At 51.0% G+C, this 23,145-nt stretch overlaps 1 protein-coding gene and 77 non-coding genes across 78 annotated transcripts; 52 read left to right on the plus strand and 26 right to left on the minus strand.

The window, feature by feature from the left end:
• Positions 1-2,482: 2,482 nt before the first annotated feature.
• Positions 2,483-6,252, plus strand: sra1 (steroid receptor RNA activator 1). Its single transcript, XM_047043095.1, has 5 exons — positions 2,483-2,753; positions 3,151-3,282; positions 3,513-3,784; positions 3,901-4,009; positions 5,280-6,252. The coding sequence occupies exons 1-5, from the start codon at positions 2,729-2,731 to the stop codon at positions 5,429-5,431; spliced, it is 690 nt and encodes a 229-aa protein (XP_046899051.1). The 5' UTR covers positions 2,483-2,728; the 3' UTR covers positions 5,432-6,252.
• Positions 6,253-7,797: 1,545 nt separating this feature from the next.
• trnay-gua lies at positions 7,798-7,887 on the minus strand. The gene is given in 2 exon segments: positions 7,798-7,833; positions 7,851-7,887. It is a non-coding gene; the product is annotated as a tRNA-Tyr (tRNA).
• A 488-nt stretch (positions 7,888-8,375) lies between these two features.
• trnak-uuu lies at positions 8,376-8,448 on the minus strand. Its single transcript has one exon. It is a non-coding gene; the product is annotated as a tRNA-Lys (tRNA).
• Positions 8,449-8,991: 543 nt separating this feature from the next.
• trnaw-cca lies at positions 8,992-9,063 on the plus strand. Its single transcript has one exon. It is a non-coding gene; the product is annotated as a tRNA-Trp (tRNA).
• Positions 9,064-9,395: 332 nt separating this feature from the next.
• trnan-guu lies at positions 9,396-9,469 on the plus strand. The gene has a single exon. It is a non-coding gene; the product is annotated as a tRNA-Asn (tRNA).
• Positions 9,470-9,665: 196 nt separating this feature from the next.
• Positions 9,666-9,739, plus strand: trnat-agu. The gene has a single exon. It is a non-coding gene; the product is annotated as a tRNA-Thr (tRNA).
• Positions 9,740-9,857: 118 nt separating this feature from the next.
• On the plus strand, positions 9,858-9,929 carry trnae-uuc. Its single transcript has one exon. It is a non-coding gene; the product is annotated as a tRNA-Glu (tRNA).
• Positions 9,930-10,013: 84 nt separating this feature from the next.
• On the plus strand, positions 10,014-10,085 carry trnae-cuc. The gene has a single exon. It is a non-coding gene; the product is annotated as a tRNA-Glu (tRNA).
• Positions 10,086-10,184: 99 nt separating this feature from the next.
• trnay-gua lies at positions 10,185-10,274 on the minus strand. The gene is given in 2 exon segments: positions 10,185-10,220; positions 10,238-10,274. It is a non-coding gene; the product is annotated as a tRNA-Tyr (tRNA).
• A 109-nt stretch (positions 10,275-10,383) lies between these two features.
• Positions 10,384-10,455, plus strand: trnae-uuc. Its single transcript has one exon. It is a non-coding gene; the product is annotated as a tRNA-Glu (tRNA).
• A 91-nt stretch (positions 10,456-10,546) lies between these two features.
• On the plus strand, positions 10,547-10,618 carry trnae-cuc. Its single transcript has one exon. It is a non-coding gene; the product is annotated as a tRNA-Glu (tRNA).
• A 99-nt stretch (positions 10,619-10,717) lies between these two features.
• Positions 10,718-10,807, minus strand: trnay-gua. Its single transcript is given in 2 exon segments — positions 10,718-10,753; positions 10,771-10,807. It is a non-coding gene; the product is annotated as a tRNA-Tyr (tRNA).
• Positions 10,808-10,916: 109 nt separating this feature from the next.
• Positions 10,917-10,988, plus strand: trnae-uuc. The gene has a single exon. It is a non-coding gene; the product is annotated as a tRNA-Glu (tRNA).
• A 91-nt stretch (positions 10,989-11,079) lies between these two features.
• On the plus strand, positions 11,080-11,151 carry trnae-cuc. Its single transcript has one exon. It is a non-coding gene; the product is annotated as a tRNA-Glu (tRNA).
• Positions 11,152-11,250: 99 nt separating this feature from the next.
• Positions 11,251-11,340, minus strand: trnay-gua. The gene is given in 2 exon segments: positions 11,251-11,286; positions 11,304-11,340. It is a non-coding gene; the product is annotated as a tRNA-Tyr (tRNA).
• Positions 11,341-11,449: 109 nt separating this feature from the next.
• trnae-uuc lies at positions 11,450-11,521 on the plus strand. The gene has a single exon. It is a non-coding gene; the product is annotated as a tRNA-Glu (tRNA).
• A 91-nt stretch (positions 11,522-11,612) lies between these two features.
• trnae-cuc lies at positions 11,613-11,684 on the plus strand. Its single transcript has one exon. It is a non-coding gene; the product is annotated as a tRNA-Glu (tRNA).
• A 99-nt stretch (positions 11,685-11,783) lies between these two features.
• Positions 11,784-11,873, minus strand: trnay-gua. Its single transcript is given in 2 exon segments — positions 11,784-11,819; positions 11,837-11,873. It is a non-coding gene; the product is annotated as a tRNA-Tyr (tRNA).
• A 109-nt stretch (positions 11,874-11,982) lies between these two features.
• Positions 11,983-12,054, plus strand: trnae-uuc. The gene has a single exon. It is a non-coding gene; the product is annotated as a tRNA-Glu (tRNA).
• Positions 12,055-12,341: 287 nt separating this feature from the next.
• Positions 12,342-12,413, plus strand: trnae-uuc. Its single transcript has one exon. It is a non-coding gene; the product is annotated as a tRNA-Glu (tRNA).
• Positions 12,414-12,503: 90 nt separating this feature from the next.
• trnae-cuc lies at positions 12,504-12,575 on the plus strand. The gene has a single exon. It is a non-coding gene; the product is annotated as a tRNA-Glu (tRNA).
• Positions 12,576-12,674: 99 nt separating this feature from the next.
• On the minus strand, positions 12,675-12,764 carry trnay-gua. The gene is given in 2 exon segments: positions 12,675-12,710; positions 12,728-12,764. It is a non-coding gene; the product is annotated as a tRNA-Tyr (tRNA).
• A 109-nt stretch (positions 12,765-12,873) lies between these two features.
• On the plus strand, positions 12,874-12,945 carry trnae-uuc. The gene has a single exon. It is a non-coding gene; the product is annotated as a tRNA-Glu (tRNA).
• A 91-nt stretch (positions 12,946-13,036) lies between these two features.
• On the plus strand, positions 13,037-13,108 carry trnae-cuc. The gene has a single exon. It is a non-coding gene; the product is annotated as a tRNA-Glu (tRNA).
• A 99-nt stretch (positions 13,109-13,207) lies between these two features.
• On the minus strand, positions 13,208-13,297 carry trnay-gua. The gene is given in 2 exon segments: positions 13,208-13,243; positions 13,261-13,297. It is a non-coding gene; the product is annotated as a tRNA-Tyr (tRNA).
• A 109-nt stretch (positions 13,298-13,406) lies between these two features.
• On the plus strand, positions 13,407-13,478 carry trnae-uuc. The gene has a single exon. It is a non-coding gene; the product is annotated as a tRNA-Glu (tRNA).
• A 91-nt stretch (positions 13,479-13,569) lies between these two features.
• On the plus strand, positions 13,570-13,641 carry trnae-uuc. Its single transcript has one exon. It is a non-coding gene; the product is annotated as a tRNA-Glu (tRNA).
• Positions 13,642-13,732: 91 nt separating this feature from the next.
• trnae-cuc lies at positions 13,733-13,804 on the plus strand. The gene has a single exon. It is a non-coding gene; the product is annotated as a tRNA-Glu (tRNA).
• Positions 13,805-13,903: 99 nt separating this feature from the next.
• On the minus strand, positions 13,904-13,993 carry trnay-gua. The gene is given in 2 exon segments: positions 13,904-13,939; positions 13,957-13,993. It is a non-coding gene; the product is annotated as a tRNA-Tyr (tRNA).
• A 109-nt stretch (positions 13,994-14,102) lies between these two features.
• On the plus strand, positions 14,103-14,174 carry trnae-cuc. Its single transcript has one exon. It is a non-coding gene; the product is annotated as a tRNA-Glu (tRNA).
• A 99-nt stretch (positions 14,175-14,273) lies between these two features.
• Positions 14,274-14,363, minus strand: trnay-gua. The gene is given in 2 exon segments: positions 14,274-14,309; positions 14,327-14,363. It is a non-coding gene; the product is annotated as a tRNA-Tyr (tRNA).
• A 109-nt stretch (positions 14,364-14,472) lies between these two features.
• On the plus strand, positions 14,473-14,544 carry trnae-uuc. Its single transcript has one exon. It is a non-coding gene; the product is annotated as a tRNA-Glu (tRNA).
• Positions 14,545-14,628: 84 nt separating this feature from the next.
• trnae-cuc lies at positions 14,629-14,700 on the plus strand. Its single transcript has one exon. It is a non-coding gene; the product is annotated as a tRNA-Glu (tRNA).
• A 99-nt stretch (positions 14,701-14,799) lies between these two features.
• Positions 14,800-14,889, minus strand: trnay-gua. Its single transcript is given in 2 exon segments — positions 14,800-14,835; positions 14,853-14,889. It is a non-coding gene; the product is annotated as a tRNA-Tyr (tRNA).
• A 109-nt stretch (positions 14,890-14,998) lies between these two features.
• trnae-cuc lies at positions 14,999-15,070 on the plus strand. The gene has a single exon. It is a non-coding gene; the product is annotated as a tRNA-Glu (tRNA).
• A 91-nt stretch (positions 15,071-15,161) lies between these two features.
• trnae-cuc lies at positions 15,162-15,233 on the plus strand. The gene has a single exon. It is a non-coding gene; the product is annotated as a tRNA-Glu (tRNA).
• Positions 15,234-15,332: 99 nt separating this feature from the next.
• trnay-gua lies at positions 15,333-15,422 on the minus strand. Its single transcript is given in 2 exon segments — positions 15,333-15,368; positions 15,386-15,422. It is a non-coding gene; the product is annotated as a tRNA-Tyr (tRNA).
• Positions 15,423-15,531: 109 nt separating this feature from the next.
• On the plus strand, positions 15,532-15,605 carry trnae-uuc. Its single transcript has one exon. It is a non-coding gene; the product is annotated as a tRNA-Glu (tRNA).
• Positions 15,606-15,691: 86 nt separating this feature from the next.
• Positions 15,692-15,763, plus strand: trnae-cuc. The gene has a single exon. It is a non-coding gene; the product is annotated as a tRNA-Glu (tRNA).
• Positions 15,764-15,862: 99 nt separating this feature from the next.
• Positions 15,863-15,952, minus strand: trnay-gua. Its single transcript is given in 2 exon segments — positions 15,863-15,898; positions 15,916-15,952. It is a non-coding gene; the product is annotated as a tRNA-Tyr (tRNA).
• A 109-nt stretch (positions 15,953-16,061) lies between these two features.
• Positions 16,062-16,135, plus strand: trnae-uuc. The gene has a single exon. It is a non-coding gene; the product is annotated as a tRNA-Glu (tRNA).
• An 86-nt stretch (positions 16,136-16,221) lies between these two features.
• trnae-cuc lies at positions 16,222-16,293 on the plus strand. Its single transcript has one exon. It is a non-coding gene; the product is annotated as a tRNA-Glu (tRNA).
• A 99-nt stretch (positions 16,294-16,392) lies between these two features.
• Positions 16,393-16,482, minus strand: trnay-gua. Its single transcript is given in 2 exon segments — positions 16,393-16,428; positions 16,446-16,482. It is a non-coding gene; the product is annotated as a tRNA-Tyr (tRNA).
• Positions 16,483-16,591: 109 nt separating this feature from the next.
• trnae-uuc lies at positions 16,592-16,663 on the plus strand. The gene has a single exon. It is a non-coding gene; the product is annotated as a tRNA-Glu (tRNA).
• A 91-nt stretch (positions 16,664-16,754) lies between these two features.
• Positions 16,755-16,826, plus strand: trnae-cuc. The gene has a single exon. It is a non-coding gene; the product is annotated as a tRNA-Glu (tRNA).
• A 254-nt stretch (positions 16,827-17,080) lies between these two features.
• trnae-cuc lies at positions 17,081-17,152 on the plus strand. Its single transcript has one exon. It is a non-coding gene; the product is annotated as a tRNA-Glu (tRNA).
• Positions 17,153-17,251: 99 nt separating this feature from the next.
• trnay-gua lies at positions 17,252-17,341 on the minus strand. The gene is given in 2 exon segments: positions 17,252-17,287; positions 17,305-17,341. It is a non-coding gene; the product is annotated as a tRNA-Tyr (tRNA).
• A 271-nt stretch (positions 17,342-17,612) lies between these two features.
• trnae-cuc lies at positions 17,613-17,684 on the plus strand. Its single transcript has one exon. It is a non-coding gene; the product is annotated as a tRNA-Glu (tRNA).
• Positions 17,685-17,783: 99 nt separating this feature from the next.
• trnay-gua lies at positions 17,784-17,873 on the minus strand. Its single transcript is given in 2 exon segments — positions 17,784-17,819; positions 17,837-17,873. It is a non-coding gene; the product is annotated as a tRNA-Tyr (tRNA).
• Positions 17,874-17,982: 109 nt separating this feature from the next.
• Positions 17,983-18,054, plus strand: trnae-uuc. Its single transcript has one exon. It is a non-coding gene; the product is annotated as a tRNA-Glu (tRNA).
• Positions 18,055-18,145: 91 nt separating this feature from the next.
• trnae-cuc lies at positions 18,146-18,217 on the plus strand. Its single transcript has one exon. It is a non-coding gene; the product is annotated as a tRNA-Glu (tRNA).
• A 99-nt stretch (positions 18,218-18,316) lies between these two features.
• Positions 18,317-18,406, minus strand: trnay-gua. The gene is given in 2 exon segments: positions 18,317-18,352; positions 18,370-18,406. It is a non-coding gene; the product is annotated as a tRNA-Tyr (tRNA).
• Positions 18,407-18,515: 109 nt separating this feature from the next.
• Positions 18,516-18,587, plus strand: trnae-cuc. The gene has a single exon. It is a non-coding gene; the product is annotated as a tRNA-Glu (tRNA).
• Positions 18,588-18,686: 99 nt separating this feature from the next.
• Positions 18,687-18,776, minus strand: trnay-gua. The gene is given in 2 exon segments: positions 18,687-18,722; positions 18,740-18,776. It is a non-coding gene; the product is annotated as a tRNA-Tyr (tRNA).
• A 109-nt stretch (positions 18,777-18,885) lies between these two features.
• On the plus strand, positions 18,886-18,957 carry trnae-cuc. The gene has a single exon. It is a non-coding gene; the product is annotated as a tRNA-Glu (tRNA).
• Positions 18,958-19,048: 91 nt separating this feature from the next.
• On the plus strand, positions 19,049-19,120 carry trnae-cuc. The gene has a single exon. It is a non-coding gene; the product is annotated as a tRNA-Glu (tRNA).
• Positions 19,121-19,219: 99 nt separating this feature from the next.
• Positions 19,220-19,309, minus strand: trnay-gua. Its single transcript is given in 2 exon segments — positions 19,220-19,255; positions 19,273-19,309. It is a non-coding gene; the product is annotated as a tRNA-Tyr (tRNA).
• A 109-nt stretch (positions 19,310-19,418) lies between these two features.
• Positions 19,419-19,490, plus strand: trnae-uuc. Its single transcript has one exon. It is a non-coding gene; the product is annotated as a tRNA-Glu (tRNA).
• A 91-nt stretch (positions 19,491-19,581) lies between these two features.
• On the plus strand, positions 19,582-19,653 carry trnae-cuc. The gene has a single exon. It is a non-coding gene; the product is annotated as a tRNA-Glu (tRNA).
• A 99-nt stretch (positions 19,654-19,752) lies between these two features.
• trnay-gua lies at positions 19,753-19,842 on the minus strand. The gene is given in 2 exon segments: positions 19,753-19,788; positions 19,806-19,842. It is a non-coding gene; the product is annotated as a tRNA-Tyr (tRNA).
• A 109-nt stretch (positions 19,843-19,951) lies between these two features.
• Positions 19,952-20,023, plus strand: trnae-cuc. Its single transcript has one exon. It is a non-coding gene; the product is annotated as a tRNA-Glu (tRNA).
• Positions 20,024-20,122: 99 nt separating this feature from the next.
• Positions 20,123-20,212, minus strand: trnay-gua. The gene is given in 2 exon segments: positions 20,123-20,158; positions 20,176-20,212. It is a non-coding gene; the product is annotated as a tRNA-Tyr (tRNA).
• A 109-nt stretch (positions 20,213-20,321) lies between these two features.
• trnae-uuc lies at positions 20,322-20,393 on the plus strand. The gene has a single exon. It is a non-coding gene; the product is annotated as a tRNA-Glu (tRNA).
• A 91-nt stretch (positions 20,394-20,484) lies between these two features.
• trnae-cuc lies at positions 20,485-20,556 on the plus strand. Its single transcript has one exon. It is a non-coding gene; the product is annotated as a tRNA-Glu (tRNA).
• Positions 20,557-20,655: 99 nt separating this feature from the next.
• trnay-gua lies at positions 20,656-20,745 on the minus strand. Its single transcript is given in 2 exon segments — positions 20,656-20,691; positions 20,709-20,745. It is a non-coding gene; the product is annotated as a tRNA-Tyr (tRNA).
• Positions 20,746-20,854: 109 nt separating this feature from the next.
• On the plus strand, positions 20,855-20,926 carry trnae-uuc. The gene has a single exon. It is a non-coding gene; the product is annotated as a tRNA-Glu (tRNA).
• Positions 20,927-21,017: 91 nt separating this feature from the next.
• trnae-cuc lies at positions 21,018-21,089 on the plus strand. Its single transcript has one exon. It is a non-coding gene; the product is annotated as a tRNA-Glu (tRNA).
• A 99-nt stretch (positions 21,090-21,188) lies between these two features.
• Positions 21,189-21,278, minus strand: trnay-gua. The gene is given in 2 exon segments: positions 21,189-21,224; positions 21,242-21,278. It is a non-coding gene; the product is annotated as a tRNA-Tyr (tRNA).
• Positions 21,279-21,387: 109 nt separating this feature from the next.
• trnae-uuc lies at positions 21,388-21,459 on the plus strand. Its single transcript has one exon. It is a non-coding gene; the product is annotated as a tRNA-Glu (tRNA).
• Positions 21,460-21,550: 91 nt separating this feature from the next.
• On the plus strand, positions 21,551-21,622 carry trnae-cuc. Its single transcript has one exon. It is a non-coding gene; the product is annotated as a tRNA-Glu (tRNA).
• A 99-nt stretch (positions 21,623-21,721) lies between these two features.
• Positions 21,722-21,811, minus strand: trnay-gua. The gene is given in 2 exon segments: positions 21,722-21,757; positions 21,775-21,811. It is a non-coding gene; the product is annotated as a tRNA-Tyr (tRNA).
• A 109-nt stretch (positions 21,812-21,920) lies between these two features.
• On the plus strand, positions 21,921-21,992 carry trnae-cuc. The gene has a single exon. It is a non-coding gene; the product is annotated as a tRNA-Glu (tRNA).
• A 99-nt stretch (positions 21,993-22,091) lies between these two features.
• Positions 22,092-22,181, minus strand: trnay-gua. The gene is given in 2 exon segments: positions 22,092-22,127; positions 22,145-22,181. It is a non-coding gene; the product is annotated as a tRNA-Tyr (tRNA).
• A 109-nt stretch (positions 22,182-22,290) lies between these two features.
• trnae-uuc lies at positions 22,291-22,362 on the plus strand. The gene has a single exon. It is a non-coding gene; the product is annotated as a tRNA-Glu (tRNA).
• Positions 22,363-22,453: 91 nt separating this feature from the next.
• trnae-cuc lies at positions 22,454-22,525 on the plus strand. Its single transcript has one exon. It is a non-coding gene; the product is annotated as a tRNA-Glu (tRNA).
• A 99-nt stretch (positions 22,526-22,624) lies between these two features.
• trnay-gua lies at positions 22,625-22,714 on the minus strand. Its single transcript is given in 2 exon segments — positions 22,625-22,660; positions 22,678-22,714. It is a non-coding gene; the product is annotated as a tRNA-Tyr (tRNA).
• Positions 22,715-22,823: 109 nt separating this feature from the next.
• Positions 22,824-22,895, plus strand: trnae-uuc. The gene has a single exon. It is a non-coding gene; the product is annotated as a tRNA-Glu (tRNA).
• A 91-nt stretch (positions 22,896-22,986) lies between these two features.
• Positions 22,987-23,058, plus strand: trnae-cuc. Its single transcript has one exon. It is a non-coding gene; the product is annotated as a tRNA-Glu (tRNA).
• Positions 23,059-23,145: the final 87 nt, after the last annotated feature.

Below are 23,145 nucleotides of genomic sequence, written 5' to 3' on the forward strand. Positions count from 1 at the left end.
GAATGCCCCCGATACACACACACATGGCACGTGCACACACACACACACACATAGCACATGCACACACATTTGCATTGCATTAGCTCTGAATGACCTATATGGTGTGCTTTGATGGGGTACCTGTGCAGGTGACTGGGGTACTGATCTGCTCCAGGACACTAAGCATGAATATTCTCAGAGAGGGATTGCAACCTTCACACAACTCCACGACAGGCCCCACAGCTCCACGATAGGCCTCACAGCTCCTCGATAGGCCTCACAGCTCCATGATATGCCTCACAGCCCCACAATAGGTCTCACAGAGAGGCTATGTACGTATGTATCCATCTATGATCTCTAATACTAATATGCAACAGCCCCTTCCCCTGTATTCTGCATCGTGTACTATGTGAGAACACAACTCAGGTCCCCTTTTAAGTGGTGAGACAAGTGAAGCAGGCTGGGAGGAGATTGAGGCAGGTGAGGCAGGCTGGGAGGAGATTGAGGCAGATGAGGCAGGCTGTGAGGAGGGTGAGGCAGGCTAGGAGGAAGGTGAGGCAGGCTGGGAGGATGGTGAGACAGGTGAGGCTAGCTGGGAAGAGGGTGAGACAGGTGAGGCTAGCTGGGAGGAAGGTGAGGAAGGCTAGGAGGATGGTGAAGGAGGGGAGGAAGGTTGGGAAGAGGGTGAGGCAGGGAGACCAAAATCAGCATTGGGCCAAATACATGATGTGCACTTGATTTAATTTATCCTGTAAAATGAGCCCAGACATTCCTTTAAAGATCTCACTCTGCTGCAAATCAAATGCACCCAAAATGCTGTCTACTGTATCTGATTCAGATCTGAGGGATGTTACAGAGGGAAAGATCATGTAGCACCTTGACAACTGTTTGTTTTGTTTTTGCTATTTATAATTGTAGAATATAAATATGTTTCTCTATCTATATATTTGCAGTAATTAGCACAAAGAGAATAGGATGTCATGTAAATGAAGCTACTTTTTTTAATCAGTGATTGTTTTGGCCCAGTTGTACCAACCTAGAACCCCAGTGATGGTCTCTGCTGGAGTAATAAACAGCTGGTGAATCCTGTGTCGGTCTGCTCTTTCACCTGTGGAGGACGGTTTATAGAAAATCGTGTGTCCGTGTGTGCGCGTAAGAGAGAGGGAGAGAGAGAAAAAAGAAAGTGGGAAACTGGGTATTGAAACAAGCGTTGTTACCTACACAGCAGTGCATTAAAATAAAACGAGAATTTCACATTTTCACATAATATAAGTGGTTGGATGTGGCAAATAAACATATTTTAAGGATTTTAAGGTTTTCTTTTTGTAGTATTAGTGCATCTATAACTTTGTTAACTGAGTATACATTTACATTTACATTTATTCATTTAGCAGACGCTTTTATCCAAAGCGACTTCCAAGAGAGAGCTTCACAAAGTGCATAGGTCACTGATAATAACAACAAGATAGCCCCACAGCATTGCGGGTAGTCAAAAACAAGAAGTACATATTGTGAACAACCAAAAAATAGTGCTAAAGGGAAGAAACCATAAGAGCATGTAGTTAAACAAGTTAAAAATTACACAACATTAATCTCTAAGTGCAGGTGTACCTGTAGGAAAACAATAAAAATAGGATTAACTAAAAAAGAATACAACAGTTTAAATCAGCTACCACTAACCAACAAGAGCAACAGTCTAAGCAAGAGTCATTGTGAACCTTGAGGAAAAAAGCGTTGGGTTCAGCAAACCATTCCTAAGTACCATTGTACTCCCGGAACAAGTGTGTCTTGAGCCTTCTCTTGAAGGTGGAGAGACAGTCCGTGTCTCTGATGGAGGTGGGGAGTTGATTCCACCACTGGGGTGCCAGGCAGGAGAAGAGCTTGTGCTGGGACCGGGCGGTCTTGAGAGGTGGGACCACCAGGCGGTTGTCTGAAGAAGACCGTAGGTGGCGGGTGGGGGTGTAAGGCTGCAGGAGAGACTTGATGTAGTCGGGCGCAGTCCCCTTCACTGCTCGGAAGGTCAGTACCAGGGTCTTGAATCTGATGCGGGCCGTTATGGGTAGCCAGTGGAGGGAGATGAGGAGCGGGGTAACGTGGGAGCGTCTGGGTAGTATACACGCCAATTCCCGGGGTCGTTCACATTCCCAATATGTCCTTTCAATTGGACAAAAGAAATAAATACAAAAAGTTGCACAACCGTCGACATAATTCATTGTACTGTCACAGGGCTGCCCAAAAATACTTTGGCGTGAGATTTGTGCAAGGGGCAAGCTTTCGTTACTTTAACCCCGCCCCCCCCCCCCCCCCCCCCCCCCCCCCCCCCCCCCCCCCACCTACCCCTCAATGTAAATCGCCATGGAGTGGGGGGAGAGACAATGCGAGTTTACACGGCTGTTTGCGCGTCAATGTTGTTTAACTCCGTTCACCTGCGCGTCGTCCGTTACTGTTTACAACGTTAGATTGGCTACTTGTTTGGCGTTGCCTTTTCAGCGTGAGATATACAAGGTGTGGCGTGAGAGCGTAAGAAATGGTTAAAATGCGTGTGTCACACGGCGAAACCGTGAGAGTTGGCAGCTTTGCTGTCAGCTGTATTTTGGGTCTCAGAAATCTAAAGGGCGTCAAGGAAATGCATTACACGAGACCCGTCAGCCAGCCACGTGTCCGGAAATAAACACGTAGCCACAGCCAACACTGCAATCACTACTGATCACAGACTGTTGTTCAGGTTGAGACGAAGTTTGGGACAGCTATGGAGGATCTGTACATAAAACCAGGTATTTGACATTAGATTTCACATTATTATAACGAGCAAAGTGGTCTCAAGTGAACAGAAATGGATTACATGGAAACTACTAGGTTATCGCCAGTTCGCTGGCTACAATTGGACTAGCTGTGTACAGTACAGTATCAAAAGCAAATTCAATTCAGAAACATATTTACTAGCAAACTGAGTATAGAAACAGTGATTTTGAAGTCTTACTGGTTCGTTGTCAACTACTCTGCTTGGGGCATTATGAAAAACAAGTGTTGTACAAACTTTCAGACGATAGACTAGTTTTAATAACGTTGCTCGTTGTTTTTGACAATTGTTTGTCCATTTCTGTATTTACTATCTAGTAACAATAGTGACCGAACTTGCGTTCTGGTGAACATGTCCCCGTTCTCTCCCAGGTAACCAGGAACGAGGCTGGAACGACCCGCCTCAGTTCTCCTATGGACTCCAGGCGGCCCAGGCACAGGGCGGCCCAAAACGAACTCTGCTCAACAAGAGAGTCCCTCCTCCACAACTCACTGGATCTCCTTGTAGGTGTAATGTCTCTGACTCCTCTTTCAACAACACCCTTTCTCCTCCTCTCCCTCTTTCTTGTCTTCTTTCTCCTCTTCTTAATCTCTCTCCTTTCCTCCTCCCTTCCACTTCTGCCTTCGACTCTTCCACCTCTGCTTACTCTCCCTGTCCCTCCCTTTTCTCCTCCTCTTTCCTCTTCCTCCTCCTTTCCTCCATCCGAAAGTCTTCCTGTTTTCTTCTCTCATAGGTCCAGTTCCAGGAATGACACCCCCCACAACAGTGCCACTGACTCCTCCCACCAACCCAATAGCCCCTCCTCCATGCAGTGTGAACACACCCCCTTGTGCCTGCCCCCCAGTCGCCAAGCCCCCCTGTGGACTGGGAACACCCCCTCTTGCTCAGTGTCCAATGGCAGCGCACAGAGGCACTGGCAGCAGCCAATCGGAGAAGGAGCCTGTCATTGACGATGTACTGGCTGGTCTCAACTGGGCGCTGACTGCCTGTCGACACACTGTCAGGGTAAGGGCTAACACCTACACACATACACACACATTCTCTCTGCTATAGTCATTGTGTGTTGTTGGGGTCATGCATGTTGTTGAGGTCATGCGTGTTGTTGGTGTGTCCCCGTACAGAAGCAGGTATGTGATGACGTGGAGAAGCGTGTGAGACTGTTCGAGGACATGTGGAGGTCTGGCAGGCTGTCACTTCCTGTACGACGCAGGATGAGCACCCTGGCACAAGGTGCAGTAGACCTACAGATACACCTACACCCACATACGCTCACGAATACATACACACAGACACATGCTTTTGCTCACAAATACACTCACACACACCATAACACTAGTGTTGTTTTTGGCGGCCTGTTTTAATTTGAGTTTTAGTCTAGTCTTTGTGTCAAGCTGTCATTTTAGTTTTTATTCGTTTTAGTCATGTTCATACTCTTTTTTTAAAGTCTAGTCAAGTTTAGTCAACTAAAAGTCTGAGCATTTTAGTCTGACTTATCCATGACTATTTTAGTCTACTTTTAGTCGATGAAAACTGATGATATTTAGTCCAGTTTAAGTCAATGAAAATTGTATTTTAGTCTTTTTTTAATCAAAACAGAAGTAGTCTAAGCAGTAGTTTCGGGAGGCATGTTAATTCCAAAACCATTTGTTTAATGTATTGATCTACAATAAGGTATTCAAAGTCATATTATTGATGCCAAATTCAGTTCAGTGTGATTGCTATGTGAATGACAAAACTAGCTACAGTATTTGGCCAAAAAGGGATGCTTAGTACACATGCATTCAGTCAGGTAGGAACTAAGAACCCACTTTACACTCTCTCATACAAACAAATACACACGCACACACACACAAGTCACACATGGTAACCCACTTTACACTCTCTCACAAACAAACACATACTGTAGTTACACACGTTTGTCTCAGACTCTGTCGGTTTCAGCTCAGTAGCCAACGTTGAAAGCTAACGTTGAAATGAGACACATTAAGCACAGCCTCATGAGTAAGCTAATGATAATAACGAGACTAAACGACACAAAATTACATTATAACATTTAGTCTTGTTTTTATTTTGTAAACTACATTTTGTCTAGTTTTTATTCGTCAACGATATTGCATTATACATTTAATTATAGTCATCGTCACATGACCAGCATTTACGTTGCGTCTCGTCTCGTTTTCGACACTTGATAAAGGTTTGTTGACGACGATATTTAGTCATAATTTTCGACAAAAGCAACACTACATAACACACATACAACCCCCACCCAATCCTGGCAGTGTAACTCAAACTAAATCAACCCTGGTCTTGATTTAAAAAAAATCGTAGCAAAAGTGTTATTTTGGAATAACAGAACTGCTTGTTTTGCCCCAAGTAGTCCAAGAGTTTTATGAAATGTATGAAATGTGAGGGTCTTCTGACGTATCACTGGTAGGGGGGTGTTACACACGAACACACACACAGCCCCACCCCAACCTGTGTGTGTGTGTGGACTCCTCAGAGCTCTATGGTCGTCGCTGGGACTCTGCAGACGACATCCACCGCTCCCTCATGGTCGACCATGTGACCGAGGTGGGCCAATGGATGGTGGGAGTGAAGCGCCTCATCGCCGAGACCAGGAACTTGACCCCTGACCTCCTGAGCACGGAATAAGACAAGGAGGAACAGGAGGAAAGCAACAACAACACAGACAGCCCAGTTCTTGACTATCCGTAACCTAGCAACCCGAGTGTTGTGTTCTGGGCTGGAGTCAGGGGGCGGGGTGTGGCTCTCTGTGTCTACCTCATAAGCCCGGCTCTGCCCCCAGCTGCCTGTCAGGGATTATTATTAAGGGATGTTACTCCTGAGGTTCTGTCACTGTGATGATCGTTGCGTTCTATTTAGAGGAGGGGGGGGGGGAAATGGGGAGGGGAGGAGGGTATTGGTCCTTCTCACTTGTGTTCTATGCATCCTTGTACTCTATCTAGCTCTCACATCACACTCTGTTTAACCGACTGCCCTGTTACTGTTGACTGTGGTGAAGGTATTCCCTGATGAAGATGATGGTAGTGATGATGATGTTCTAATAATGATGATCTAATGATTTATAATGATTATGGGGATCACGATGATGGTCAATATAATGGTGGTTGTTCGCAATTACACAGTAATGCAAATTTGTTCAAAAGCCACTGACGCATTAACGCAGGTACAGTACTGTAAATCGGATGGTATGGAAAAGTATTAGGGCCACTGTAAAGGAAGTTTTCTGAAGACACTGTATAGTTGGATTTTTGTATTTGCCGGATTAATACAAATTCTTTCTTCGAACATTAAAGCACGAAACAAAGTACTCTGTGACTAGTAGGGCGGGCGACATATATAGAAAATTTATATCTCGATATTGTCAACTTTTTTATGATATTCGATATATATCTCGATATGTTTGCATTTGCTTTTAAATAATAATAAAACATGATTTTCTTTTGCCCCCATTAGAAAACAACACAAACAATTTAGATAGAACAGCTATTGTTACAAAGTACAAAATGTGTAGTGCAAATTTAAGCAGTAAAAAAAAAAAGACCCTCCCCCACCTCAAGTTTCTTGCGTGGGAATACGCGACAAGACAAAAAGGGGACGTAACATTGGACGTTCGACACAATACACACAGTCTTACATAGATTCACAACATCTGGTCATTTCTATACAACAATCAGGACACGAGTCAAATTCTCCTAAGACAATACAGTGACAGTTGAAACAACAAAGCCTCGGAACCTGATGTCTTAAAGCTCCTTCCCCCTAGGTGATAAGAACTCTCATGTTTCATTTTTCTCCAGGAGTTGACCACCCAAATAGTCAACTGTCCTTTGTGGGGTTGTTCCACATACTAGTTTATTAATACAAACAATGACAAAGGTATCAACAGCAAAATGTCATAAATATCAGAAGTCACCCAGACTTCATGTCTCTGGACTTCATATCTGTAGATGACCCCTGGTAAACCGTCCCACAGAGTGGTCAGCCCTTTAGGTCGAACAGACATTCCTCTAAGCCCGGGGTACTCAATAGGTGGACTCCGGTCTGGATCCAGACTCAGACGCAATACGACTTGGACCGAAGCCAAAATCAACATTCTAATTTAGTCATGATCCAAGCGAGTTTTCATTGGTGCGTGATTTCGTACTGTGACATCACCAGGGGACAGGCAGTGGAGGGATTTTACATTCCTAGACAAGAGAGGTAGCAAGATGCCAAAATGGCTGCGGTGGCCCAGACTACATCTCCCAGAATCCCTCACCAATTAGAAGGGTGTAGATGTGTATGTTAGGACTGGAAAATGGGGGGGGGGGACAGAGCAGGAAGAAAAACCAGAGAGACAGAGGGCACATGGCTGGGTAGATTGGACTAGAGAGCAGTAGTTTGAATACTAAGCCCTGTTTGTTGAGCGAAGGACGCCGTTGAAGGGGAAAGTTGTTTGTGTTTAACTTTTGTGGATTTTTGTTGGACTGCGGAGGTTTGGAGGAGGAACCTGCCCGATTTGAATTTTTTGAAGTCTGCTCCTGGAATATAAAGTGCCATCTTCATCTTGAACCTGTGTTTGCGTTGTCCTTCCTGCCCTACACTGCCTCTTGCCTGCCCAAGTTGGCTCTTCTCATGACCTTACAGCGCCTATTGTTTTCCTACTAAATGTGGTTTCTATCTTCAGTGTCCAATACAAAGATCCAATCAGGAACTGTAATAATTGTAATCACCATGACGACTCACAGGTTGTGAGTGTCATTCAAAACAACGCAGGATAATCGATTTGCTAATGGTAGCTACCTGTTTCTTCGCTAGCAAAAATCTCTTTGACGTGTGTCCCTGGTGGTCTAGTGGCTAGGATTCGGCGCTTTCACCGCCGCGGCCCGGGCTTGATTCCCGGTCAGGGAAATCTGTTTTTAGACCTCTCTCAAAATGGGGGTGGGGGGGGGGTTTCGCCTGCTCTGACATTAGCCTTAATGCATTCTGGCCAGATTTCTACGCCAAAACATCCCCCCTTCGAGCCGGATTTGAACCAGCGACCTAAGGATTTCTAACCGTGTTTGACCTACAGTCCTCCACTCTACCAACTGAGCTATCAAAGGGTGAGCAAGTGGGAGGCTTTATCTGCGAGGAAGGCATGCGATCTCCCATCCTCCAGTTCAGACACGAAAGAAAAAAAGCCCTTGCTGACGCAAGCCTCTTTGACATGTGTCCCTGGTGGTCTGGGAACTTAAGGTTCGGTGGAAGTCTTTGCCTTTTGACTGGCTTCATTTTGCAACTTGGTCGTCATGTTTGACAGCGAGCAGAAGAAGCCAAGCTCTCCCTGGTGGTCTAGTGGCTAGGATTCGGCACTCTCACCGCGGCGGCCCGGGTTCCATTCCCGGTCTGGGAACTTTAGGTTCAGCCAAATGCTTGGTGACAGTTGGCTTTTTGCATCCTTTGTCTCAAACGCTGTGTAGTTTGAACACACGGCTCACGCGGCGACACGGAACACTGGACCCTGAGAATAACAGCTTCCACTGTTTCCTCAAAGTGAGATAGGTAACAGAGATTCAAAGGGGAACCGCTCCCACAAGGTTTGAACACACGCTGCCCGAACAGGGTCTTGAACCCTGGACCCTCAGATTAAAAGTCTGATGCTCTGCCGACTGAGGTATCCGGGCTTTGGAAGCACCCGAAACACAGGGTATTTTTTCGTGGAACTTCCGCGTGTAAATCTCCTTGCCCACACAAACCCTCAAGGATCGTATGGCGAATCCCTGGCAAGTGTAGCGGGGTTTGCTGGTTGAAGAATAGAAATACTTTGCCAATGGTCAACATTAGTGAACACGCACGCGTCAAAATAATATCTTTGACAATGAATTTGTTCAAGTAAGGTCAATACGGATGGTATGAGCAAGTTCGATTTTGAACTTGTTATGAGATTGGTTTCAATCAACAGCTGCAGGGGTCACGAGACTGAGTCCGCGTGATCTCAGTCGGGTTGCAATTAGGATGGCGTCTTTTGGGGGCGTCTTCTGTGGAATCCTTCAGGTAGTGTTGCACAGGCACTGATCTCGTTGAATCCCAGGAGAAGCTTAGCGACGTCCATTGGAACGTCATTCCTGATGGCGTTCACGCCACAGTTGCTTCTCTCAGCGCACTTTGCGGCACAGCGTTTGCACCTCAGAGTCCACGTCACAAAGTTGCCTCCTTACCAGCACATAGGCCTCGTGGCGCAATGGTAGCGCGTCTGACTCCAGATCAGAAGGTTGCGTGTTCAAATCACGTCGGGGTCATTGGACATTATGTGTGGCCCTCCATTGGGGAAAAAGCGTCTTTCTTGCGCACGCGGTGAGAGCTCACTCTTTTACAGAAGTGGCAAAATCAAGCTCTGATTGCTTGCTCAAAGCGAGTCGTGCCACCACTTCGAGGCAGGGCAAAGAAAAGCCATTCAAAGGTTGTGGGTCGGAGTCCCACCAGAGTCGTTGCCTTTGTTTCCCAAACTCCCGTTGACAGATCACAGGAAGATTTGTTAGTATGGCCGCTCCTCCTCTTCTTCACGGGGAGTTTTGGCACACGTCTTCCAGCGTTTCCTTCCATTTTTCGGTCCTGGTTGTATGGAGACAGTGTCTCTGTGGCGCAATTGGTTAGCGCGTTCGGCTGTTAACCGAAAGGATGGTGGTTCGAGCCCACCCAGGGACGAGTGTTTTCTCGTTTGCTTCCGTTGCGGGTCCTGCCTGTGTGACAATGAGCTGCACCGCCATCAGAGTCGAAGAAGCTGGAAAATGTCTTCATTCTGGTGCCTTGAGAGGCTTTGCTGCATGCTGGCCATAACCTTAAAGCGCCTACCCGAATAGAGAAAAACAGCACCCTGAGCCCGTCATGGATCCATGAGCAAGGCGCCGTGGCTTAGTTGGTCAAAGCGCCTGTCTAGTAAACAGGAGATCCTGAGTTCGAATCTCAGCGGTGCCTTTTCTGGCGCAAGAGGAAGCCAAGCTCTCCCTGGTGGTAGGTTCACCTGAAAGCTTAGCCTTTGCAACTTGGCCCTCATCCTCGACAGTGAGCAGAGTGAGCAGAGGAAGCAGCGCCCTCCCTGGTGGTCTAGAGGCTAGGATTCGGCGCTTTCACCGCCGCGGCCCGGGTTCGATTCCCGGTCAGGGAACTTAAGGTTCGGTGGAAGTCTTTGACTGGCTTCATTTTGCAACTTGGTCGTCATGTTTGACAGCGAGCAGAAGAAGCCAAGCTCTCCCTGGTGGTCTAGTGGCTAGGATTCGGCGCTCTCACCGCCGCGGCCCGGGTTCGATTCCCGGTCAGGGAAAACTGTTTTTAGACCTCTCTCAAAATGGGGATGGGGGTGTCGCCTGCTCTGACATTAGCCTCAATGCATTCTGGCCAGATTTCTACGCCAAAACATCCCTCCTTCGAGCCGGATTTGAACCAGCGACCTAAGGATTTCTAACCGTGTTTGACCTACAGTCCTCCGCTCTACCAACTGAGCTATCGAAGGGTGAGCAAGTGCGAGGCTTTATCTGCGAGGAAGCCATGCGGTCTCCCATCCTCCAGTTCAGACACGAAAGAAAAAAAGCCCTTGCTGACGCAAGCCTCTTTGACGTGTGTCCCTGGTGGTCTAGTGGCTAGGATTCGGCGCTTTCACCGCCGCGGCACGGGTTCGATTCCCGGTCAGGGAACTTAAGGTTCGGTGGAAGTCTTTGCCTTTTGACTGGCTTCATTTTGCAACTTGGTCGTCATGTTTGACAGCGAGCAGAAGAAGCCAAGCTCTCCCTGGTGGTCTAGTGGCTAGGATTCGGCGCTCTCACCGCCGCGGCCCGGGTTCGATTCCCGGTCAGGGAAAACTGTTTTTAGACCTCTCTCAAAATGGGGATGGGGGTGTCGCCTGCTCTGACATTAGCCTCAATGCATTCTGGCCAGATTTCTACGCCAAAACATCCCTCCTTCGAGCCGGATTTGAACCAGCGACCTAAGGATTTCTAACCGTGTTTGACCTACAGTCCTCCGCTCTACCAACTGAGCTATCGAAGGGTGAGCAAGTGGTAGGCTTTATCTGCGAGGAAGGCATGCGGTCTCCCATCCTCCAGTTCAGACACGAAAGAAACAAAGCCCTTGCTGACGCAAGCCTCTTTGACGTGTGTCCCTGGTGGTCTAGTGGCTAGGATTCGGCGCTTTCACCGCCGCGGCCCGGGTTCGATTCCCGGTCAGGGAACTTAAGGTTCGGTGGAAGTCTTTGCCTTTTGACTGGCTTCATTTTGCAACTTGGTCGTCATGTTTGACAGCGAGCAGAAGAAGCCAAGCTCTCCCTGGTGGTCTAGTGGCTAGGATTCGGCGCTCTCACCGCCGCGGCCCGGGTTCGATTCCCGGTCAGGGAAAACTGTTTTTAGACCTCTCTCAAAATGGGGATGGGGGTGTCGCCTGCTCTGACATTAGCCTCAATGCATTCTGGCCAGATTTCTACGCCAAAACATCCCTCCTTCGAGCCGGATTTGAACCAGCGACCTAAGGATTTCTAACCGTGTTTGACCTACAGTCCTCCGCTCTACCAACTGAGCTATCGAAGGGTGAGCAAGTGGTAGGCTTTATCTGCGAGGAAGGCATGCGGTCTCCCATCCTCCAGTTCAGACACGAAAGAAACAAAGCCCTTGCTGACGCAAGCCTCTTTGACGTGTGTCCCTGGTGGTCTAGTGGCTAGGATTTGCTGCTTTCACCGCCGCGGCCCGGGTTCGATTCCCGGTCAGGGAACATAAGGTTCGGTGGAAGTCTTTGCCTTTTGACTGGCTTCATTTTGCAACTTGGTCGTCATGTTTGACAGCGAGCAGAAGAAGCCAAGCTCTCCCTGGTGGTCTAGTGGCTAGGATTCGGCGCTCTCACCGCCGCGGCCCGGGTTCGATTCCCGGTCAGGGAAAACTGTTTTTAGACCTCTCTCAAAATGGGGATGGGGGTGTCGCCTGCTCTGACATTAGCCTCAATGCATTCTGGCCAGATTTCTACGCCAAAACATCCCTCCTTCGAGCCGGATTTGAACCAGCTACCTAAGGATTTCTAACCGTGTTTGACCTACAGTCCTCCGCTCTACCAACTGAGCTATCGAAGGGTGAGCAAGTGGTAGGCTTTATCTGCGAGGAAGGCATGCGGTCTCCCATCCTCCAGTTCAGACACGAAAGAAACAAAGCCCTTGCTGACGCAAGCCTCTTTGACGTGTGTCCCTGGTGGTCTAGTGGCTAGGATTTGCTGCTTTCACCGCCGCGGCCCGGGTTCGATTCCCGGTCAGGGAAAACTGTTTTTAGACCTCTCTCAAAATGGGGATGGGGGTGTCGCCTGCTCTGACATTAGCCTCAATGCATTCTGGCCAGATTTCTACGCCAAAACATCCCTCCTTCGAGCCAGCGACCTAAGGATTTCTAACCGTGTTTGACCTACAGTCCTCCGCTCTACCAACTGAGCTATCGAAGGGTGAGCAAGTGGGAGGCTTTATCTGCGAGGAAGCCATGCGGTCTCCCATCCTCCAGTTCAGACACGAAAGAAAAAAAGCCCTTGCTGACGCAAGCCTCTTTGATGTGTGTCCCTGGTGGTCTAGTGGCTAGGATTCGGCGCTTTCACCGCCGCGGCCCGGGTTCGATTCCCGGTCAGGGACTTAAGGTTCGGTGGAAGTCTTTGCCTTTTGACTGGCTTCATTTTGCAACTTGGTCGTCATGTTTGACAGCGAGCAGAAGAAGCCAAGCTCTCCCTGGTGGTCTAGTGGCTAGGATTCGGCGCTCTCACCGCCGCGGCCCGGGTTCGATTCCCGGTCAGGGAAAACTGTTTTTAGACCTCTCTCAAAATGGGGATGGGGGTGTCGCCTGCTCTGACATTAGCCTCAATGCATTCTGGCCAGATTTCTACGCCAAAACATCCCTCCTTCGAGCCGGATTTGAACCAGCGACCTAAGGATTTCTAACCGTGTTTGACCTACAGTCCTCCGCTCTACCAACTGAGCTATCGAAGGGTGAGCAAGTGCGAGGCTTTATCTGCGAGGAAGCCATGCGGTCTCCCATCCTCCAGTTCAGACACGAAAGAAAAAAAGCCCTTGCTGACGCAAGCCTCTTTGATGTGTGTCCCTGGTGGTCTAGTGGCTAGGATTCGGCGCTTTCACCGCCGCGGCCCGGGTTCGATTCCCGGTCAGGGAACTTAAGGTTCGGTGGAAGTCTTTGCCTTTTGACTGGCTTCATTTTGCAACTTGGTCGTCATGTTTGACAGCGAGCAGAAGAAGCCAAGCTCTCCCTGGTGGTCTAGTGGCTAGGATTCGGCGCTCTCACCGCCGCGGCCCGGGTTCGATTCCCGGTCAGGGAAAACTGTTTTTAGACCTCTCTCAAAATGGGGATGGGGGTGTCGCCTGCTCTGACATTAGCCTCAATGCATTCTGGCCAGATTTCTACGCCAAAACATCCCTCCTTCGAGCCGGATTTGAACCAGCGACCTAAGGATTTCTAACCGTGTTTGACCTACAGTCCTCCGCTTTACCAACTGAGCTATCGAAGGGTGAGCAAGTGGGAGGCTTTATCTGCGAGGAAGGCATACGGTCTCCCATCCTCCAGTTCAGACACGAAAGAAACAAAGCCCTTGCTGACGCAAGCCTCTTTGACGTGTGTCCCTGGTGGTCTAGTGGCTAGGATTCGGCGCTTTCACCGCCGCGGCCCGGGTTCGATTCCCGGTCAGGGAACTTAAGGTTCGGTGGAAGTCTTTGCCTTTTGACTGGCTTCATTTTGCAACTTGGTCGTCATGTTTGACAGCGAGCAGAAGAAGCCAAGCTCTCCCTGGTGGTCTAGTGGCTAGGATTCGGCGCATTCACCGCCGCGGCCCGGGTTCGATTCCCGGTCAGGGAACTTAAGGTTCGGTGGAAGTCTTTGCCTTTTGACTGGCTTCATTTTGCAACTTGGTCGTCATGTTTGACAGCGAGCAGAAGAAGCCAAGCTCTCCCTGGTGGTCTAGTGGCTAGGATTCGGCGCTCTCACCGCCGCGGCCCGAGTTCGATTCCCGGTCAGGGAAAACTGTTTTTAGACCTCTCTCAAAATGGGGATGGGGGTGTCGCCTGCTCTGACATTAGCCTCAATGCATTCTGGCCAGATTTCTACGCCAAAACATCCCTCCTTCGAGCCGGATTTGAACCAGCGACCTAAGGATTTCTAACCGTGTTTGACCTACAGTCCTCCGCTCTACCAACTGAGCTATCGAAGGGTGAGCAAGTGGGAGGCTTTATCTGCGAGGAAGGCATGCGGTCTCCCATCCTCCAGTTCAGACACGAAAGAAAAAAAGCCCTTGCTGACGCAAGCCTCTTTGACGTGTGTCCCTGGTGGTCTAGTGGCTAGGATTCGGCGCTCTCACCGCCGCGGCCCGGGTTCGATTCCCGGTCAGGGAAAACTGTTTTTAGACCTCTCTCAAAATGGGGATGGGGGTGTCGCCTGCTCTGACATTAGCCTCAATGCATTCTGGCCAGATTTCTACGCCAAAACATCCCTCCTTCGAGCCGGATTTGAACCAGCGACCTAAGGATTTCTAACCGTGTTTGACCTACAGTCCTCCGCTCTACCAACTGAGCTATCGAAGGGTGAGCAAGTGGGAGGCTTTATCTGCGAGGAAGCCATGCGGTCTCCCATCCTCCAGTTCAGACACGAAAGAAAAAAAGCCCTTGCTGACGCAAGCCTCTTTGACGTGTGTCCCTGGTGGTCTAGTGGCTAGGATTCGGCGCTTTCACCGCCGCGGCCCGGGTTCGATTCCCGGTCAGGGAACTTAAGGTTCGGTGGAAGTCTTTGACTGGCTTCATTTTGCAACTTGGTCGTCATGTTTGACAGCGAGCAGAAGAAGCCAAGCTCTCCCTGGTGGTCTAGTGGCTAGGATTCGGCGCTCTCACCGCCGCGGCCCGGGTTCGATTCCCGGTCAGGGAAAACTGTTTTTAGACCTCTCTCAAAATGGGGATGGGGGTGTCGCCTGCTCTGACATTAGCCTCAATGCATTCTGGCCAGATTTCTACGCCAAAACATCCCTCCTTCGAGCCAGATTTGAACCAGCGACCTAAGGATTTCTAACCGTGTTTGACCTACAGTCCTCCGCTCTACCAACTGAGCTATCGAAGGGTGAGCAAGTGGGAGGCTTTATCTGCGAGGAAGGCATGCGGTCTCCCATCCTCCAGTTCAGACACGAAAGAAAAAAAGCCCTTGCTGACGCAAGCCTCTTTGACGTGTGTCCCTGGTGGTCTAGTGGCTAGGATTCGGCGCTCTCACCGCCGCGGCCCGGGTTCGATTCCCGGTCAGGGAACTTAAGGTTCGGTGGAAGTCTTTGCCTTTTGACTGGCTTCATTTTGCAACTTGGTCGTCGTGTTTGACAGCGAGCAGAAGAAGCCAAGCTCTCCCTGGTGGTCTAGTGGCTAGGATTCGGCGCTCTCACCGCCGCGGCCCGGGTTCGATTCCCGGTCAGGGAAAACTGTTTTTAGACCTCTCTCAAAATGGGGATGGGGGTGTCGCCTGCTCTGACATTAGCCTCAATGCATTCTGGCCAGATTTCTACGCCAAAACATCCCTCCTTCGAGCCGGATTTGAACCAGCGACCTAAGGATTTCTAACCGTGTTTGACCTACAGTCCTCCGCTCTACCAACTGAGCTATCGAAGGGTGAGCAAGTGGGAGGCTTTATCTGCGAGGAAGCCATGCGGTCTCCCATCCTCCAGTTCAGACACGAAAGAAAAAAAGCCCTTGCTGACGCAAGCCTCTTTGACGTGTGTCCCTGGTGGTCTAGTGGCTAGGATTCGGCGCTTTCACCGCCGCGGCCCGGGTTCGATTCCCGGTCAGGGTTAAGGTTCGGTGGAATTCTTTGCCTTTTGACTGGCTTCATTTTGCAACTTGGTCGTCGTGTTTGACAGCGAGCAGAAGAAGCCAAGCTCTCCCTGGTGGTCTAGTGGCTAGGATTCGGCGCTCTCACCGCCGCGGCCCGGGTTCGATTCCCGGTCAGGGAAAACTGTTTTTAGACCTCTCTCAAAATGGGGATGGGGGTGTCGCCTGCTCTGACATTAGCCTCAATGCATTCTGGCCAGATTTCTACGCCAAAACACCCCTCCTTCGAACCGGATTTGAACCAGCGACCTAAGGATTTCTAACCGTGTTTGACCTACAGTCCTCCGCTCTACCAACTGAGCTATCGAAGGGTGAGCAAGTGGGAGGCTTTATCTGCGAGGAAGCCATGCGGTCTCCCATCCTCCAGTTCAGACACGAAAGAAAAAAAGCCCTTGCTGACGCAAGCCTCTTTGACGTGTGTCCCTGGTGGTCTAGTGGCTAGGATTCGGCGCTTTCACCGCCGCGGCCCGGGTTCGATTCCCGGTCAGGGTTAAGGTTCGGTGGAAGTCTTTGCCTTTTGACTGGCTTCATTTTGCAACTTGGTCGTCGTGTTTGACAGCGAGCAGAAGAAGCCAAGCTCTCCCTGGTGGTCTAGTGGCTAGGATTCGGCGCTCTCACCGCCGCGGCCCGAGTTCGATTCCCGGTCAGGGAAAACTGTTTTTAGACCTCTCTCAAAATGGGGATGGGGGTGTCGCCTGCTCTGACATTAGCCTCAATGCATTCTGGCCAGATTTCTACGCCAAAACATCCCTCCTTCGAGCCGGATTTGAACCAGCGACCTAAGGATTTCTAACCGTGTTTGACCTACAGTCCTCCGCTCTACCAACTGAGCTATCGAAGGGTGAGCAAGTGGGAGGCTTTATCTGCGAGGAAGGCATGCGGTCTCCCATCCTCCAGTTCAGACACGAAAGAAAAAAAGCCCTTGCTGACGCAAGCCTCTTTGATGTGTGTCCCTGGTGGTCTAGTGGCTAGGATTCGGCGCTTTCACCGCCGCGGCCCGGGTTCGATTCCCGGTCAGGGAACTTAAGGTTAGGTGGAAGTCTTTGCCTTTTGACTGGCTTCATTTTGCAACTTGGTCGTCGTGTTTGACAGCGAGCAGAAGAAGCCAAGCTCTCCCTGGTGGTCTAGTGGCTAGGATTCGGTGCTCTCACCGCCGCGGCCCGGGTTCGATTCCCGGTCAGGGAACTTAAGGTTCGGTGGAAGTCTTTGCCTTTTGACTGGCTTCATTTTGCAACTTGGTCGTCATGTTTGACAGCGAGCAGAAGAAGCCAAGCTCTCCCTGGTGGTCTAGTGGCTAGGATTCGGAGCATTCACCGCCGCGGCCCGGGTTCGATTCCCGGTCAGGGAACTTAAGGTTAGGTGGAAGTCTTTGCCTTTTGACTGGCTTCATTTTGCAACTTGGTCGTCATGTTTGCCAGCGAGCAGAAGAAGCCAAGCTCTCCCTGGTGGTCTAGTGGCTAGGATTCGGCGCTCTCACCGCCGCGGCCCGGGTTCGATTCCCGGTCAGGGAAAACTGTTTTTAGACCTCTCTCAAAATGGGGATGGGGGTGTCGCCTGCTCTGACATTAGCCTCAATGCATTCTGGCCAGATTTCTACGCCAAAACACCCCTCCTTCGAGCCGGATTTGAACCAGCGACCTAAGGATTTCTAACCGTGTTTGACCTACAGTCCTCCGCTCTACCAACTGAGCTACCGAAGGGTGAGCAAGTGGGAGGCTTTATCTGCGAGGAAGCCATGCGGTCTCCCATCCTCCAGTTCAGACACGAACGAAAAAAAGCCCTTGCTGACGCAAGCCTCTTTGACGTGTGTCCCTGTTGGTCTAGTGGCTAGGATTCGGCGCTTTCACCGCCGGGCCCGTGTTCGATTCCCGGTCAGGGAACTTAAGGTTCGGTGGAAGTCTTTGCCTTTTGACTGGCTTCATTTTGCAACTTGGTCGTCATGTTTGACAGCGAGCAGAAGAAGCCAAGCTCTCCCTGGTGGTCTAGTGGCTAGGATTCGGCGCTCTCACCGCCGCGGCCCGGGTTCGATTCCCGGTCAGGGAAAACTGTTTTTAGACCTCTCTCAAAATGGGGATGGGGGTGTCGCCTGCTCTGACATTAGCCTCAATGCATTCTGGCCAGATTTCTACGCCAAAACATCCCTCCTTCGAGCCGGATTTGAACCAGCGACCTAAGGATTTCTAACCGTGTTTGACCTACAGTCCTCCGCTCTACCAACTGAGCTATCGAAGGGTGAGCAAGTGGGAGGCTTTATCTGCGAGGAAGGCATGCGGTCTCCCATCCTCCAGTTCAGACACGAAAGAAAAAAAGCTCTTGCTGATGCAAGCCTCTTTGACGTGTGTCCCTGGTGGTCTAGTGGCTAGGATTCGGCGCTTTCACCGCCGCAGCCCGGGTTCGATTCCCGGTCAGGGAACTTAAGGTTCGGTGGAAGTCTTTGCCTTTTGACTGGCTTCATTTTGCAACTTGGTCGTCATGTTTGACAGCGAGCAGAAGAAGCCAAGCTCTCCCTGGTGGTCTAGTGGCTAGGATTCGGCGCTCTCACCGCCGCGGCCCGAGTTCGATTCCCGGTCAGGGAAAACTGTTTTTAGACCTCTCTCAAAATGGGGATGGGGGTGTCGCCTGCTCTGACATTAGCCTCAATGCATTCTGGCCAGATTTCTACGCCAAAACATCCCTCCTTCGAGCCGGATTTGAACCAGCGACCTAAGGATTTCTAACCGTGTTTGACCTACAGTCCTCCGCTCTACCAACTGAGCTATCGAAGGGTGAGCAAGTGGGAGGCTTTATCTGCGAGGAAGGCATGCGGTCTCCCATCCTCCAGTTCAGACACGAAAGAAAAAAAGCCCTTGCTGACGCAAGCCTCTTTGACGTGTGTCCCTGGTGGTCTAGTGGCTAGGATTCGGCGCTCTCACCGCCGCGGCCCGGGTTCGATTCCCGGTCAGGGAAAACTGTTTTTAGACCTCTCTCAAAATGGGGATGGGGGTGTCGCCTGCTCTGACATTAGCCTCAATGCATTCTGGCCAGATTTCTACGCCAAAACATCCCTCCTTCGAGCCGGATTTGAACCAGCGACCTAAGGATTTCTAACCGTGTTTGACCTACAGTCCTCCGCTCTACCAACTGAGCTATCGAAGGGTGAGCAAGTGGGAGGCTTTATCTGCGAGGAAGGCATGCGGTCTCCCATCCTCCAGTTCAGACACGAAAGAAAAAAAGCCCTTGCTGACGCAAGCCTCTTTGACGTGTGTCCCTGGTGGTCTAGTGGCTAGGATTCGGCGCTCTCACCGCCGCGGCCCGGGTTCGATTCCCGGTCAGGGAACTTAAGGTTCGGTGGAAGTCTTTGCCTTTTGACTGGCTTCATTTTGCAACTTGGTCGTCATGTTTGACAGCGAGCAGAAGAAGCCAAGCTCTCCCTGGTGGTCTAGTGGCTAGGATTCGGCGCTCTCACCGCCGCGGCCCGAGTTCGATTCCCGGTCAGGGAAAACTGTTTTTAGACCTCTCTCAAAATGGGGATGGGGGTGTCGCCTGCTCTGACATTAGCCTCAATGCATTCTGGCCAGATTTCTACGCCAAAACATCCCTCCTTCGAGCCGGATTTGAACCAGCGACCTAAGGATTTCTAACCGTGTTTGACCTACAGTCCTCCGCTCTACCAACTGAGCTATCGAAGGGTGAGCAAGTGGGAGGCTTTATCTGCGAGGAAGCCATGCGGTCTCCCATCCTCCAGTTCAGACACGAAAGAAAAAAAGCCCTTGCTGACGCAAGCCTCTTTGACGTGTGTCCCTGGTGGTCTAGTGGCTAGGATTCGGCGCTTTCACCGCCGCGGCCCGGGTTCGATTCCCGGTCAGGGAACTTAAGGTTCGGTGGAAGTCTTTGCCTTTTGACTGGCTTCATTTTGCAACTTGGTCGTCATGTTTGACAGCGAGCAGAAGAAGCCAAGCTCTCCCTGGTGGTCTAGTGGCTAGGATTCGGCGCTCTCACCGCCGCGGCCCGGGTTCGATTCCCGGTCAGGGAAAACTGTTTTTAGACCTCTCTCAAAATGGGGATGGGGGTGTCGCCTGCTCTGACATTAGCCTCAATGCATTCTGGCCAGATTTCTACGCCAAAACATCCCTCCTTCGAGCCGGATTTGAACCAGCGACCTAAGGATTTCTAACCGTGTTTGACCTACAGTCCTCCGCTCTACCAACTGAGCTATCGAAGGGTGAGCAAGTGGGAGGCTTTATCTGCGAGGAAGCCATGCGGTCTCCCATCCTCCAGTTCAGACACGAAAGAAAAAAAGCCCTTGCTGACGCAAGCCTCTTTGACGTGTGTCCCTGGTGGTCTAGTGGCTAGGATTCGGCGCTCTCACCGCCGCGGCCCGGGTTCGATTCCCGGTCAGGGAAAACTGTTTTTAGACCTCTCTCAAAATGGGGATGGGGGTGTCGCCTGCTCTGACATTAGCCTCAATGCATTCTGGCCAGATTTCTACGCCAAAACATCCCTCCTTCGAGCCGGATTTGAACCAGCGACCTAAGGATTTCTAACCGTGTTTGACCTACAGTCCTCCGCTCTACCAACTGAGCTATCGAAGGGTGAGCAAGTGGGAGGCTTTATCTGCGAGGAAGGCATGCGGTCTCCCATCCTCCAGTTCAGACACGAAAGAAAAAAAGCCCTTGCTGACGCAAGCCTCTTTGACGTGTGTCCCTGGTGGTCTAGTGGCTAGGATTCGGCGCTTTCACCGCCGCGGCCCGGGTTCGATTCCCGGTCAGGGAACTTAAGGTTCGGTGGAAGTCTTTGCCTTTTGACTGGCTTCATTTTGCAACTTGGTCGTCATGTTTGACAGCGAGCAGAAGAAGCCAAGCTCTCCCTGGTGGTCTAGTGGCTAGGATTCGGCGCTCTCACCGCCGCGGCCCGAGTTCGATTCCCGGTCAGGGAAAACTGTTTTTAGACCTCTCTCAAAATGGGGATGGGGGTGTCGCCTGCTCTGACATTAGCCTCAATGCATTCTGGCCAGATTTCTACGCCAAAACATCCCTCCTTCGAGCCGGATTTGAACCAGCGACCTAAGGATTTCTAACCGTGTTTGACCTACAGTCCTCCGCTCTACCAACTGAGCTATCGAAGGGTGAGCAAGTGGGAGGCTTTATCTGCGAGGAAGCCATGCGGTCTCCCATCCTCCAGTTCAGACACGAAAGAAAAAAAGCCCTTGCTGACGCAAGCCTCTTTGACGTGTGTCCCTGGTGGTCTAGTGGCTAGGATTCGGCGCTTTCACCGCCGCGGCCCGGGTTCGATTCCCGGTCAGGGAACTTAAGGTTCGGTGGAAGTCTTTGCCTTTTGACTGGCTTCATTTTGCAACTTGGTCGTCATGTTTGACAGCGAGCAGAAGAAGCCAAGCTCTCCCTGGTGGTCTAGTGGCTAGGATTCGGCGCTCTCACCGCCGCGGCCCGGGTTCGATTCCCGGTCAGGGAAAACTGTTTTTAGACCTCTCTCAAAATGGGGATGGGGGTGTCGCCTGCTCTGACATTAGCCTCAATGCATTCTGGCCAGATTTCTACGCCAAAACATCCCTCCTTCGAGCCGGATTTGAACCAGCGACCTAAGGATTTCTAACCGTGTTTGACCTACAGTCCTCCGCTCTACCAACTGAGCTATCGAAGGGTGAGCAAGTGGGAGGCTTTATCTGCGAGGAAGGCATGCGGTCTCCCATCCTCCAGTTCAGACACGAAAGAAAAAAAGCCCTTGCTGACGCAAGCCTCTTTGACGTGTGTCCCTGGTGGTCTAGTGGCTAGGATTCGGCGCTTTCACCGCCGCGGCCCGGGTTCGATTCCCGGTCAGGGAACTTAAGGTTCGGTGGAAGTCTTTGCCTTTTGACTGGCTTCATTTTGCAACTTGGTCGTCATGTTTGACAGCGAGCAGAAGAAGCCAAGCTCTCCCTGGTGGTCTAGTGGCTAGGATTCGGCGCTCTCACCGCCGCGGCCCGGGTTCGATTCCCGGTCAGGGAAAACTGTTTTTAGACCTCTCTCAAAATGGGGATGGGGGTGTCGCCTGCTCTGACATTAGCCTCAATGCATTCTGGCCAGATTTCTACGCCAAAACATCCCTCCTTCGAGCCGGATTTGAACCAGCGACCTAAGGATTTCTAACCGTGTTTGACCTACAGTCCTCCGCTCTACCAACTGAGCTATCGAAGGGTGAGCAAGTGGGAGGCTTTATCTGCGAGGAAGGCATGCGGTCTCCCATCCTCCAGTTCAGACACGAAAGAAAAAAAGCCCTTGCTGACGCAAGCCTCTTTGACGTGTGTCCCTGGTGGTCTAGTGGCTAGGATTCGGCGCTCTCACCGCCGCGGCCCGGGTTCGATTCCCGGTCAGGGAAAACTGTTTTTAGACCTCTCTCAAAATGGGGATGGGGGTGTCGCCTGCTCTGACATTAGCCTCAATGCATTCTGGCCAGATTTCTACGCCAAAACATCCCTCCTTCGAGCCGGATTTGAACCAGCGACCTAAGGATTTCTAACCGTGTTTGACCTACAGTCCTCCGCTCTACCAACTGAGCTATCGAAGGGTGAGCAAGTGGGAGGCTTTATCTGCGAGGAAGCCATGCGGTCTCCCATCCTCCAGTTCAGACACGAAAGAAAAAAAGCCCTTGCTGACGCAAGCCTCTTTGACGTGTGTCCCTGGTGGTCTAGTGGCTAGGATTCGGCGCTTTCACCGCCGCGGCCCGGGTTCGATTCCCGGTCAGGGAACTTAAGGTTCGGTGGAAGTCTTTGCCTTTTGACTGGCTTCATTTTGCAACTTGGTCGTCATGTTTGACAGCGAGCAGAAGAAGCCAAGCTCTCCCTGGTGGTCTAGTGGCTAGGATTCGGCGCTCTCACCGCCGCGGCCCGGGTTCGATTCCCGGTCAGGGAAAACTGTTTTTAGACCTCTCTCAAAATGGGGATGGGGGTGTCGCCTGCTCTGACATTAGCCTCAATGCATTCTGGCCAGATTTCTACGCCAAAACATCCCTCCTTCGAGCCGGATTTGAACCAGCGACCTAAGGATTTCTAACCGTGTTTGACCTACAGTCCTCCGCTCTACCAACTGAGCTATCGAAGGGTGAGCAAGTGGGAGGCTTTATCTGCGAGGAAGCCATGCGGTCTCCCATCCTCCAGTTCAGACACGAAAGAAAAAAAGCCCTTGCTGACGCAAGCCTCTTTGACGTGTGTCCCTGGTGGTCTAGTGGCTAGGATTCGGCGCTTTCACCGCCGCGGCCCGGGTTCGATTCCCGGTCAGGGAACTTAAGGTTCGGTGGAAGTCTTTGCCTTTTGACTGGCTTCATTTTGCAACTTGGTCGTCATGTTTGACAGCGAGCAGAAGAAGCCAAGCTCTCCCTGGTGGTCTAGTGGCTAGGATTCGGCGCTCTCACCGCCGCGGCCCGGGTTCGATTCCCGGTCAGGGAAAACTGTTTTTAGACCTCTCTCAAAATGGGGATGGGGGTGTCGCCTGCTCTGACATTAGCCTCAATGCATTCTGGCCAGATTTCTACG

The sequence above is a fragment of the Hypomesus transpacificus genome, chromosome 20, assembly GCF_021917145.1.
Source record: "Hypomesus transpacificus isolate Combined female chromosome 20, fHypTra1, whole genome shotgun sequence".
NCBI lineage: Eukaryota > Metazoa > Chordata > Actinopteri > Osmeriformes > Osmeridae > Hypomesus > Hypomesus transpacificus.

Bases quoted from the DNA above. Each gene is read 5' to 3' on its own strand.
- sra1 (XM_047043095.1), top strand. From the start codon at position 2,729: ATGGAGGATCTGTACATAAAACCAG. The intron at 2,754-3,150 runs GTATTTGACATT...GTTCTCTCCCAG, and splicing joins GGATCTGTACATAAAACCAG to GTAACCAGGAACGAGGCTGG. The intron at 3,283-3,512 runs GTAGGTGTAATG...CTTCTCTCATAG, and splicing joins ACAACTCACTGGATCTCCTT to GTCCAGTTCCAGGAATGACA.